Source organism: Callionymus lyra, chromosome 6 (genome assembly GCF_982586985.1).
Source record: "Callionymus lyra chromosome 6, fCalLyr1.hap1.1, whole genome shotgun sequence".
Taxonomy (NCBI): domain Eukaryota; kingdom Metazoa; phylum Chordata; class Actinopteri; order Syngnathiformes; family Callionymidae; genus Callionymus; species Callionymus lyra.
The window spans coordinates 8,793,167-8,805,835 of record NC_141823.1 but is presented as its reverse complement, the minus strand read 5'-3'; the positions used below and the strand labels follow the sequence as shown (position 1 = coordinate 8,805,835).

At 37.1% G+C, this 12,669-nt stretch overlaps 1 protein-coding gene across 1 annotated transcript; it reads left to right on the top strand.

Moving 5' to 3' along the window:
- The first annotated feature begins 3,427 nt into the window (after nt 1-3,427).
- irx6a (iroquois homeobox 6a) lies at nt 3,428-8,062 on the top strand. The gene is made up of 6 exons (XM_087793540.1): nt 3,428-3,790; nt 4,652-4,924; nt 6,320-6,429; nt 6,490-6,782; nt 7,253-7,876; nt 7,956-8,062. The coding sequence occupies exons 1-6, from the start codon at nt 3,725-3,727 to the stop codon at nt 8,060-8,062; spliced, it is 1,473 nt and encodes a 490-aa protein (XP_087649666.1). The 5' UTR covers nt 3,428-3,724.
- The last annotated feature ends 4,607 nt before the right edge of the window (nt 8,063-12,669 follow it).

Below are 12,669 nucleotides of genomic sequence, written 5' to 3'. Positions count from 1 at the left end.
ATTATGAAATGTGATCAGTCGTCGTCATTGACTTTTCGTATACGGCCTTGTGTCTGGAAATAGAACTTTGAGATTGAAATGGTTGATTCTTAAACCTTGACATTGAATTTCTTAACGATTTTAATGGGTAAATATAAGCTGTCTCTAGTTTTTTCAACTATAATTGTTCATGCCTCAATGCGTTCCATAAATACAAGGTCATGGCACGAGGATTTTCTCCTGTTTTTTTCGGCTTTCCCCAATCATGGGTCGCTACAACAAGTTATCCACCTTAACTAAGCTTCCTTTCCCACAATCCCCACGTCCACGACTCTCATTGGTCGTCATCCTCTCCTTCTTTCTCGCCGGCGTCTCGTCTCCAACACTCTTTGCACAACTCCACGGATATTTTTTTTTTTCGAAAATAAGAGAAAGATTTTGACAAAGTACTTGGAACGTGATTCCGTTGAAGGTTGTTTTGAGCAGCAGTCTAGAAACTCTGGTGAAATCTCAACCCTCAGAGACTTCAACTGCAGAACGCTGGATGCTTAAAACCTCGTCTTTTACAGTCTAATGTTTTTTTTTCTAATGCGGTGCTGACGAAAGTCTAGGTCTCGTCTTCTGTCCACGTGTACCTCAGCGTGTTTTCTCAGAGTGAACTGGGTAAAAACGGGGTTTTGTGCTTTTGGAATATATTAAATATGTAGAAAAAAACGTGAAATGTGCAATTTTTTATTATTTTATTCAGGCTGCACCATTTACTGTTTAATATTTTGATCATTCGGTTACGAGGTTTATTCTTAGCCTGTCCAAAACTATGTCTCTCTAACATCTCTAAGAGTCTTCTCCGGGCGCTCCACCCTGCCTTCACTCTCTTCTTCAACTCCATGTTCTATACATTCTCTGTTTACTCGCATTACAACCAGTTTCCACTTTAAATACAAAGTCGTTTTTCAAAGTTTAACAAAGAGCTTCATTCATTCATGACACAATTACTTTTCCTATTTTGATTCTTTGGATAATCTTAGATCAGGGTGATTATATTTTGCCAAGTTTATAGACAAATATTTGAAAAAAATGACCCACATTCGCAGTAAAAACCACAAAAAAAATCAACAAAATGAAATGTGAATTGATGTTGACCGTTAAAAGATTGTCAATCTGGTTATTGTCGATGGTATTTAATGGCATTATTTTTACGATACCTCCTGTTCAATGACATAGTTTACGTCCTTGCAAATAATTGCATAACACAATACTTTCACAGTTTGTATGTTTCTAGTCAAAGAAAAGTAATATCTCACAAATTCCCACTTTAAAGTACTCGGACCTCTTTGAGGAGATTTCAGTTGCTCTCTCACAACATTTTTTTTTTTTGGTTGGCTCTTGCAAGATCTCCTCTTACCGCCGCAGCTGCATTATTCATAAGACTGTCCACACGGGCCATCATGTTTGCCCTTGTGGAAGCACAGAGCAGCGGCGCTCACTTCTAGGATGGTGCAACCTTCCCCATCTGCATATTCCTTATAAGACAGAGAAAGTAAAAACACTTTCTTTCATAACATCAGATTGTTCAAATCATCTTCATTTATTATACAATTAATCATTTGTCTGATCCTCATTAGATTTAATTTCCTTTTTTTAATTTACAATATTTTAACTTTCATCAAACTTTGTGAAGATTTTGACCCACCTACACCTGTGTATATATATTTGTTTACAAGTATTGTAAAGGCAACTACTTTATGTCTAGTTTTTTTATTATGTTCAAATAGTATATTTATATAGTTATAATCATAAGTTAGCTTTATTGTCATTTTATTATTAAATGCTTATTCATCGACTACCTTTTATGAGCCGATCAATATAAATTATCTTGGTTTAACTTTTAGATGAAACAAAATCATTCAAAATTGATGATGACAATGTGCATTATTTTACTCCTTTTTTGTTTCATTTTGAACCTTTTCTACAAAATATCTTGTGATCATGTGATTTCTATACTGTATTTCAACTTTAAGTTTATCTTGGTTTTAATTAGTTATGATTCATTATATAAACAAGTATAGGTTTTAGCTTTTTTTAAATTGTTATCGTTGTTTTATTAGATATGTGAACATGTTTTAACATTTAAAAGTCTCAGTTAAATTCAATAATAATCTCTCTCTTTCAAATGCACCATATTATTGTCGGATTTAAGATACTGATTTATTATTATGAGTTTTATGTATATATTAATTTATCAATGTTGTCAGAGATTAGGCATAAAAGTCTTAATATTTTCTCCAAATTACAAACTTTAGAGTGTGGTAAATACTTCAATTTCAATAGGTACTGACCACTGCGGAGGAGTAACACAAGTGTTAATGTTTTATTCAAATTTGCCTTTATATTGTTTATTGCTTATGTGTTTTAAATTTGTATATGTTTTGCGTGAATCTTATATTTTATTATTTCCGTAATTATGATCTTTTAAAAAGAGGGGCATCTCAGAACTTTACTTTTTTCAGTCCTAACATCAGTAGAGATCTTTATCTCTTGAGAGCGGCTCTTTAGCGCCGCCCTGAGAGGACGAGTGCAATTGCAGCTGCATCTCAAGGGAGGAGAAACCAAAACAATTACGCACCGTCTTTCCAAACCAACTATGAAGCAACTCCGAACAAGAAAAATGTTTCTTTTACTCTAGTTAATTCATTGTATTTAATTCTAGAGAGTCCAGCTGCCACGTCACACGAGTGGTCAGTAGATACCTATTTTTTTTATCAAGAGCGATTAAATAAACACACAAGAAACAGATTCTTCGTTTCATTCTCCATCTTTCTTTCAAGTGCGCATCATTCAATTAAAATGCAATTCTCGTCTCTCCCCTCCTTCGTCTCCATCCACTGTTATTTAATTAGACTGCGAAGCTTCCACGGATTTCACCTCTAAGGCATATTTTCACTCTGGTACTCGTTGGTTAAACAAGGGCGTGTATCCATTTGTTAATTGATACAATTACGCACGAGGCGTAATGGTCACGTAGGTCTCCAGGCGCGCATCAATCACTCTTCTATTGGCCTGCCAAAAAAAAGAAAAGAAAAAAAAGAAAGAATACTCCGAGCTCCCCCGCTGGGATTTCCTCTTTTAAAACCATTATCATCAGCATCAATAACACTCAAAATGACCTTTTTATTTGTAGTAAATATGATGTTAAGATCGATTTTTAATGTTAAGTTAAAGCTTTTTTGTTTTGTGTTTATTTAAAATTGACCAAAATAAAGAAGAAATAAAGCTTTTATCTGTGGAGGAGCGAGTACAAAAGCAGGACTGGAGGCAGTACAGTTGCACCTTAAGAAGTGTTTGGACGTGATTGGCAAAGAAATGATGCTATCCTTGGTACCGTGTCGTTCCGGGATTACAGTGACGTCACGCTGATACCCTTGCATGGATGAATGCTAAAGAACTATACAGCCACAAATAATAGCACAAGCAGAGTCCATATCTTGCAAGACTTATCCTTTAAGCCTCCTTCAGCCAACACAACATTTTTTTTTTTCATTTATTTGGCACTTAATGACGCTTAATTTCTTTCTTCTCGAGGGGGATTATAAAAACAATCTGCAGTTGATGCCAGCCTTAAAAAAAAAGTCTCCCTCCTATGACTGAAGTCATCTATTATTGAGCGAAAGGCCGTGTGTGGAAATGTGTGGAAGACGCTGGATGTGAATCGGTTGCAATCGATCAAGACTGAGGAATATTGCCGATGGTAACAAAAGAAGCAGCGATGTCTTTCTCGCAATTTGGATATCCTTACAATGCAACATCACAGGTAAGACGTCTTTTTTATTATTATTATTATTTACATATACATTTCAGAAGTTTCACCCACAAACTACTCGTCGTGCATCTTTATTTAATTCCAGAAGTGCGCACACAGACGCTGTCGACAATCATTGCTTTTGTTTATTGAGGCAGATATCGATACAGTCGTTTCAAATAACGTTGAATTATGAATGAACTCACGTGTTTGCTTGTTGTTGTTTTTTCTTCCTGATGACAATACACAAAACACATATTCCATGCTGCGTAATTACGCAAACTTTGAAAACTTTTCGGGGGAAATGTAACACGTAAAAATGCAGATTTAAAGTCAAAAGATACAAACACAAGTCTGCATTTGTTATAAAGCAACTTTGTGTTTTTTTAGAAATAAGTTTAGATACATGTTGTGGTGTTTACAGAGGAAGAAAAGTTGTTTTTACGCTCAAATTCTCTGCAGAAACTACTTTTTACGCACGAATATTTAAAAAATCACAGAATCGTAAAATCCAAAAGGCATGTCTTAAGAAACAGAAAGAAAGCTTTACTTGTTGTTTTTTTCAAAACTTTATATATAAAAAAAAGTTTGAGGTGGACGAACATTTACAATTTGAAGGTGTGAAGTTGTAAACAAAATAATACAATTGACTTAACTAAACGTGCGATAAAAAACATATTTCAAAGTCACATCCAGACAATAATATAGAAAATGGTTGAGGAAAAAATGAAATAAAACTTGATGTGCAGATGCGAGTCCAGAATTGTCCCAAGACAACCTACCGTGTTGTTTTCACACACATTCAAAAGAAGCAATGCTCAGATGGATATTTTTTTAAAGAGTTCTTTTCTATCCACGGTTCTCTTCATGCAGTTTTTCGTGTCGGCAAACCCCAGTACGACTTGCTGCGATTCGATTTCCAGGTCTGACGGAACCGGCGGATCCTCCAGCGCCGCCGCCGCCGCCGCCGCCGCCTCCTTCTGCTGCCCGCCCTACGAGAACCGGCTCCTGGCGAGCAGCCGGACGGAGCTGAACGCCGCTCTGGGGATGTACACGTCCCCGTACGCCGCGGCGGCGGCCGCCAGCCAAAACTACGCCAACTACTTCCCGTACAGCACCGACCCGTCAGCGATCTACTCCAGTCTGGTGGGTTCACTTCTCCCCCTCAGACGCGCGAACAGTGAGGGAGGCTGAGAACTCATCGATCAACCGAGCTTTAGTCATCAATTTGGGAGTTTAAACGAACATATGTGGTCCTTGAACTCATCACCAAGATTGTGAACGAAAATAAAGGAATAGCAGATGAAGAAAAACAGCCTGAATTTTAACTTATATACAAGTCTTTATTAAGTAGAAATAAAAATGTGCTCACAAGTTAAGAAGTGTTCACAATATTTTGAAAGAAAATGTATTATTTAAGAATCTAAAAACTTTGAAAACATCCAAATGAATATGCATATTTAAATTACAAAAGAATGGAATTAAAATAAATATTTTTCTTGTATATCAAGTCCCTAAACGCACCACAAAAGGTGGAAAAACGAAAAAGAAGTGTCGAGACGAGTGTTCAACAGCCTCCAAAACTTAATACATATTAAGTGAGGAATGTCACAGAGTTAAATTAAAGAGAACAAAAGTCAAACTAAAGATTCTTAAAATCAACTAAAAGTAAAATCAGGCTATTACAGAAAACTTAAATAAGACATTGAGTAAATATATGAATGTTTGTGTAATGACATATCATCAATTTAATATTTATTTAAAGTGCTTGCAAAACGTTGTTTCATATTTTGAAATGAAAAATATTAACATTTAATTCGACATTTAACAGGGTTTTTTTATGCATTAACTGCTGATTATAAACACATTTCTGGTTTTAAGAGTTTTTGCCTAAATTGTGTCTGGACATCTGACCTCCAGAGAGTAAGAGGTATCATAAAATAAAAAATAATTCAAAAAAGATATTAAGGTAGTTTACATAAACTGGAAGACGACCATATTTCATGTATTGACAGCAAAATCTACTTTTATTGGAGTCAAAAAAAGTGGAAACATACTGCATATACTTATATATATACTGTTTAGAGAAATAATACAATTAATATGTGCATTTATATATATATGTATGTACATATTTATGTGTTTGTTATGGAGGTATTTTCATGCGTTTTCCTTATATTCAATTTTTTTAAAGAAAGCTTAATATTAGTTTGAAATATAGTGAAGATAAAATATGTATGGTCATATCAATTTGCAGCATATATAGAGAATTATGGGTGCTTTTATCATCCTCAACCAGTTTTACTTAAGTTTGAGTATTTACTGGACAACTCAAGATAAAATGTATGTAAGATGCATATCTATTTCTCAATGAAAAGTATCTGTATTTTATGTTTTTTAGCATTTCAAAACTATCAACTGTTTCAGCAAAGTATTTTTTCAGCCTATTTTCTTTTTCTTTTATTATTAAAAAGATTATTATTATTATTTTTTTAAGTTTCCAGTTTCTGCGTTATTCAAAAATCAATGTCTTTTTTTCAGAATCCACAATACGACATCAAGGACAGCTCAGGCTCTTTGCACTCTGGCATCACTCAGACGGCGGCCTACTACCCGTACGACCCCTCGCTGGGCCAGTACCAATACGACAGGTAAGCTCTACCATTCAATTTGGCCGACTTATAACTGGTCTAACGGCATCGACCTCTCAGATATGGAACCGTGGACTTCAACGGGACGGCCAGGAGAAAGAACGCGACGCGAGAAACCACCAGCACCCTGAAGACGTGGCTGTACGAGCACCGGAAGAACCCGTACCCGACCAAAGGCGAGAAGATCATGCTGGCCATCATCACCAAGATGACGCTGACCCAGGTGTCCACGTGGTTCGCGAATGCTCGGAGGAGGCTAAAGAAGGAGAACAAGATGACCTGGTCGCCCAAGAACAAGGCCGGCGACGACAGAAAAGACGACGTTAAAAGCGACCAAGACTGTGTCACCAAAGGTATGGACCGCCCGAATATATCTTCGAAAAATGTCACGAAATAGCAGTTTTTTCAAAACGGGAAGAGGCCAGCAACTCTTATTTTGATAGCGGTGGATGCGCTACATAAGCTAGTGCTGAGGAGGCAAAGACAATTGAGACAAATCTTGAATTTTCTGTCCCAAATTATAAGGACGAGTAGCTAGCTAGCATCTTAATCTACACATTTCGCGATTAGCCCAGTTGCCGCAACACAACTAAGGCTCAGGAACATCTAGAAATCGCAGTGGTAGAACGTTCTATCACCTATATAAATCTAGCCAGAGCTAAGTGTTTATTAACCATTGATTTCCGTCACCCTTCTTGAACTTTCTGTATCGGTCAGCAGTTTTTAAATTCGATTACAAATAACGTTACGATACAAAAGCAAGAGCTACGATTAAACTGTAAACCGTAATTCTGTTTTTCAAAATCTATCTTCTTACTTCTAGACTCAAGCGACTGCAAAGACGAGAAGGACTTGCATCTGAGCGACCTGGAGGACATGGACGAGGACGACTGCGACAAACTGGAAAGCGACTGCGAGAAAGTGGCGTCAGACGAGCAGGACCTCCAGAGAGCCATGGCCGCCTCCCAGAAAAGAGACTGCAACGCCGAGCTGCACCTGAACTTGACCAACGGCTTCCACGCCTTCCCCTGCGCCATCAAGGGCTCGCTGCCCTCCATCCCGTCGGACTTCCTGGACCCCATCGCGTCCAAGTCCCCGCTGTCCTCCGGACCTTTGACCCTGTCGCACTTCGAAGGGTCGGATAAGCCGAGGATTTGGTCGCTGGCCCGGACGGCGGCTTCGAGCGTCATCCTGAGTCCTCAGCACGGATCTGAGCTGAGGACCGGGAACACGACCGGGGACTGTCAGCTTCAGAGGCTCGCGGGTGGACAGTGTGCCGGCGGGCGAAGCCTTCATGATCCCAGCACCGTGGACCACTCCCCGAACCCATTCACTGAAAGCTTGCCTTTGCACTCCAAAGTCTACGGCTCCAGCTACACCCACAAGAACCTCCAGCTGCACTGCCCGCCCTATGTTGGACTTCCAGACCCCTGCCAGTATTCTGAAGGTACGTCAGAACCGATACTATTATAACTACAGGTACATGTATTACGTATGAGTAAATGTGATCTCATTTGTGTCGGTAGGATTCTCCGGGGGCAAGACAGAGAGTCAAGTATCAGAGCTGAGCGAAGCTTGTGGGACTTTACAGGATGACAAGGTCACTGCATTCAGACCTCTGATGAAGAGGTGAAGCAGGTGAGAACTCGTCATATCGTCTTCAATCAAGTTTTGTTTTTATTTATCAGGATTTTTCATCATAATGTTATGAATAAAACACAGTTAGAATTTAGCTAGGATGGACCTAAAGAAATGTTTTTAGCTAGACTTTCTTTACACAAAAGACTTAACAAAATTAAAAAGAAGGAAAGTTTGATGGCTGAATAACCATTTTAGTTTTTTGTGTGTCGAAATCTAGTGGAGAGAAAATATAGATATTCAACATCACAGAATTGTTTTCTTTTCCATCTGACTTTATCCATCACACTTATTTTACAATTAACATACATATGTATTTTTATTTAATTTACTTAATATTCACAGCATTTGGTAATTTTCATGTTACAATTAAACCGCTAGATGAAAAAACATATATCTTAAGATAAAATTAAAAAATTAAAAGAAAATAGGCCGAAAAAAACCTTTTAGTTTTGCATGTGTCAAAATTCAGACTTCAGGCTGTGAGAAAACATTGACACACCGATATATTGCGTTATTTCTTTTTACGATACTGAATAGATATTTAACAGCACAGTATTGTTTTATTAGGTGTGAATAATAAAATTATTATTTTTTCTTTATTTACAATCACAGCGTTTGTTCATTTTCATGTTACAATTAAATTTCCGACCGCTAGATGGCAGCAGTCTCCCGCAGCTAAAGGAACAATTAAATCCTGCAAGATTCTGGAAATGACTGAGGACAAGAGGATACAGTCGACTCTTGCAGTTTTAAAAGCTAATATTTGGACATATTTTGTTTTGAAAACAAATGAAAGCAGTTACGACTCGTCAAGAGTCACATCTGTAAATTCTACAACACTAGAGTCAAGTACTCGACAATACTACACATATATCCTCGTTAGAGTATCACAATATATCGTATCGTTCCCCCTGTATGGTCAGTCACATTTACTGGCCTACATGAGTTTAGACATCAACTGTTTTCTAGCAAGCAGAAGTGATTAAGGTCAACAATTAATCTTAAGAAAGCAACAGATAAAAAACACTTTTTTACCCTTAAAAAGTGTGTCTTAAATTGTTGTTTCATACACATTAACCCTTGTGTTATCTCAAGGTCAATGTGTCAATGTGAACCGACGTTCGTATTACAACATAATGACTGTTCCCCTAGAGGATAAAATCAACATCACAATTTCCACTTTTGTCTCGCTAAAGATAAACTTTTAAACAGTTGTGATAGTGATAACATGTATTGATTAATTGTGACTAATTGAAAAAATCTATATACATTTTAACTTGTTTTTTTTTCTCTGTCATTTTTCCTCCAGCGAACCGGATGCCGCCGCAAATAAAACTGGACATTACTTATGCACTAATGGACGCAGGAAGAACTTCCGTCGTCGGACTTGATCTGTGAAAGTGTCATTTTGCACAACAGTGTTTTTTTTAATCGTCGTTAAATACTTTATGCAAAAATTATAAATGCAAAGAGAGCCAAAATCTGTGTATGGCAATCGTGTAGCGTAGCAGCCCTATTTATTTGATCCGTGTTTTTACTTTAGTATGTTGTCTGTTAACGTGTTTATGGTTTTCGTCGCTGTGCATTTGTGTTTTTTTGCCTGATGTTGAGAAATCTCGTTGATGTTTTACGTGAACGTTAAAAAGGACTGGATCCCTCTGTGTGTTTTTGTTTGTTATAAGTTGTGTTAAATTATTGACTTTAAATGTTTACCATTTTTTTTTGTTATCATCTATAAAATACAAGTTTTTTTCCAAGAATTTTCTGTGGTGGTTATTTCTAGTGGCAATTAAAACTCTTGCGGACACGAGTTTGATCAAAGTTCATGGTCTCGATTTGACGCCACGAGTCACAGCTCGCGGGAGGACGTGAGCGGGATCCACAAGTCGCTGGAAGAAAGCGAGGACGCCGCCATGAATGTTGTCAGCGGCTAATAAGTAGTGGCATCAAACGCTTTGTTGGACAGCTCGTTACCAAGTAGAGCGACACGAGTGGGCGCGGCCGGCGTCCCCCGTGTGGAGATCCACCATTGTACGGACGCAACGTGTTCATTAAGAGGTCATTTGTAGCGTCACGCCCAATGGGCAAGTCCACTTTCTGATGTGGCAGCTCTTGAGCTTCTTATTTAACTTTGGAGCCTTTTATTATCAAAGGCTTTTCAACAATAACTCATTGATGAGTTTCTCATAATTCAACCCCTTCACCAGGTCAATCTCTACCGCTTGTTTTCAGACACGTTTCATTACATTAGGGCAACATACCTTCATTGTTAGGACTCTCAAGTTATACTTCTTCGCCCCCAAATAAAGATAAAAATAAATAAAGACTCAATAATTCCAATAGTAAACTCCATGGCTAAATGAATGATAGATTTGGGGATGAGGTAGAAACAATAGTTCGGCCAAAATTCTAATATTATCATACTGACACTCGACTAAGGCTTGGGATTATTTTCGGGGGATAATTGTTGCTTTTTGAGGTTATAGACAAAATTAAACTGTATGTCAATGGTAATGTATCAACCGGCGCTCAGTTGTCTTTGTCCTTCTTCATCTAGAAAAAATCTTTAAAAAATCCAAATACCTCCATACTGCTCGTCTGTAACGTCCCTCTTGTATTTAAGCATCAACATGAAAAATTGTTCGCAAAAAACTCCCAGGTTCTAAGCTCCAGCTACAAATTTATCCTCATATAAACACATCGTCACAAGATTTACACTGATAGAATTGGATCTTCCATTAAAACAAGCTTAAAAAACAGATTTGTTTAATTTCAAATGTCGAGGTTTCAAAACAAAAGTGACGTTACAGACGAGCAGTATGGAGGTATTTAGATGTTTTAAAGTGAGCTCCAGTCGCTACATTAAAATGAACAAACATTTTTACCTTCAACTCTAAAAAGGAACAGATTACTCTGAAAATAATCCCAACCCTTAGTGGACATGAGGGTGAGTAGAAAATGAGTGATGTTTGAATTTTGGGTGAACTATCACTTTAAGAATCACCTTGCCTTTTTAGGACAACAAACGTATGTAAGCTTTGGAGAAGAGGAATAACAAGTGTATTATACCGAAGTGGTCCCCAACCACCAGGACAGGGCCAAGGACTTGTATGCGAGACATTCAGTATCACACAGAAAGACCAAAAACTATTATTATTAGAAACTATCATTTCTGTTATGATGATTATCAATGTCTGGAGAGAATTTGATCTTTTTTTATTTTCAAAGTAAGATTAGCTTGACAAGTATAGATGCTTGATTCGTTTCAAGATTAGTCAAAGAAAAAGCTTGTAAACTATATCTTGTTGCAGAGAAAGCAGCCAAGCCTTTTGACTCAGCATTGTGATGAGATGTATTTTCCGTGCACTTGGCGTTAAATAATGCGGACATTAAACCGGTCCCAACACAACACTGGTCTTAGCAACTCCCAAGCAAACAACTTTTTTTTCAGTGAATATTCCACACTGTTAAATGTCACATGTAAATATCCATTCATGTTTATTGGAAACAAGATGTGTCCGAGGAACAAAATAATGAATAAATCCGAGCCACATAAATAGAACAAAATCTGGTGTCATGTTGTTCCGGCAAACCTGCCGGACTCATGGGTGGTAAACTAAGAAAACAAAAGGAGGGATGATGCAAATGGAGGCAAGACTGGTCCAACTAATGAAAAGAATTAAATACAACTTTTCGTTATTTAATCACTTAAGGAAGGTGAAACATTTTTCCAGATCTAAACTTCTAGTACTCTACTACTCACTTGCCGTGATAGCTTGTAAATTAGACATTTGACAGACGTGAGGAATGTAATAATAACTAAAAAATACCATCATCAATTTAAGAGTATATGATTGGTGAAGTACTGACCGACCAAATGCTGCCTTGACATCGAGGAAAAGGATTTCAGAACATGTATAAAACTAATTTAATCAACTATTTGTTTGCTGACAAAGTTGCAATAGACATCATCAACATCAACATTATCACGACAGCCCTTCAGAACGTCAGAAAACTCTGGATTACCTTGTATTTAAAGTACTTTTAAGCTCAGTTTTCCCTGGTTTTTCAATCTCATGTCCAGAGGTGGTACAGCTGTGACTTAGGGGCAGAAAATCCAACTAAATCTGCAGGATAAAAGGGTGAAAAATAATAACTTTATAAATTCAATTTAACTTTTTATTTTTTTTCTAGTAATCCATAACAATATAAATAATCTTCGGGCAAAGGGATGAGTTATATATAGATTATGGGGTCAGTATTAGTCCTGATATTCAACTTTGCAAGCAAAAGCATTAACATGTGGGACTATGTCGGAAATTAGATAACTTGTATCGCTATAAATACATGAACTATTTGGGGTTTGTTTTCAGAAATAGACTTCACATCACTTCCAAATATGAGTCGATATGATGGATTATTATCCAGTGCATTGACACATATATTTATTTCCTTTTATTACTTGATGTCACAAATAAAACAGGCTATTCTTGAATCAAAACTGTTCTTCCTGAGGTATAAAACATTAATAAAAGCACAACTCACACAGGGATACCTATATATATTTGAGATCAAATTCCACTTGGGAGAAAAAGGAAA

Bases quoted from the DNA above. Each gene is read 5' to 3' on its own strand.
- irx6a (XM_087793540.1), top strand. From the start codon at position 3,725: ATGGTAACAAAAGAAGCAGCGATGTCTTTCTCGCAATTTGGATATCCT. The intron at 4,925-6,319 runs GTGGGTTCACTT...TCTTTTTTTCAG, and splicing joins CAGCGATCTACTCCAGTCTG to AATCCACAATACGACATCAA. The intron at 6,430-6,489 runs GTAAGCTCTACC...TCGACCTCTCAG, and splicing joins GGCCAGTACCAATACGACAG to ATATGGAACCGTGGACTTCA.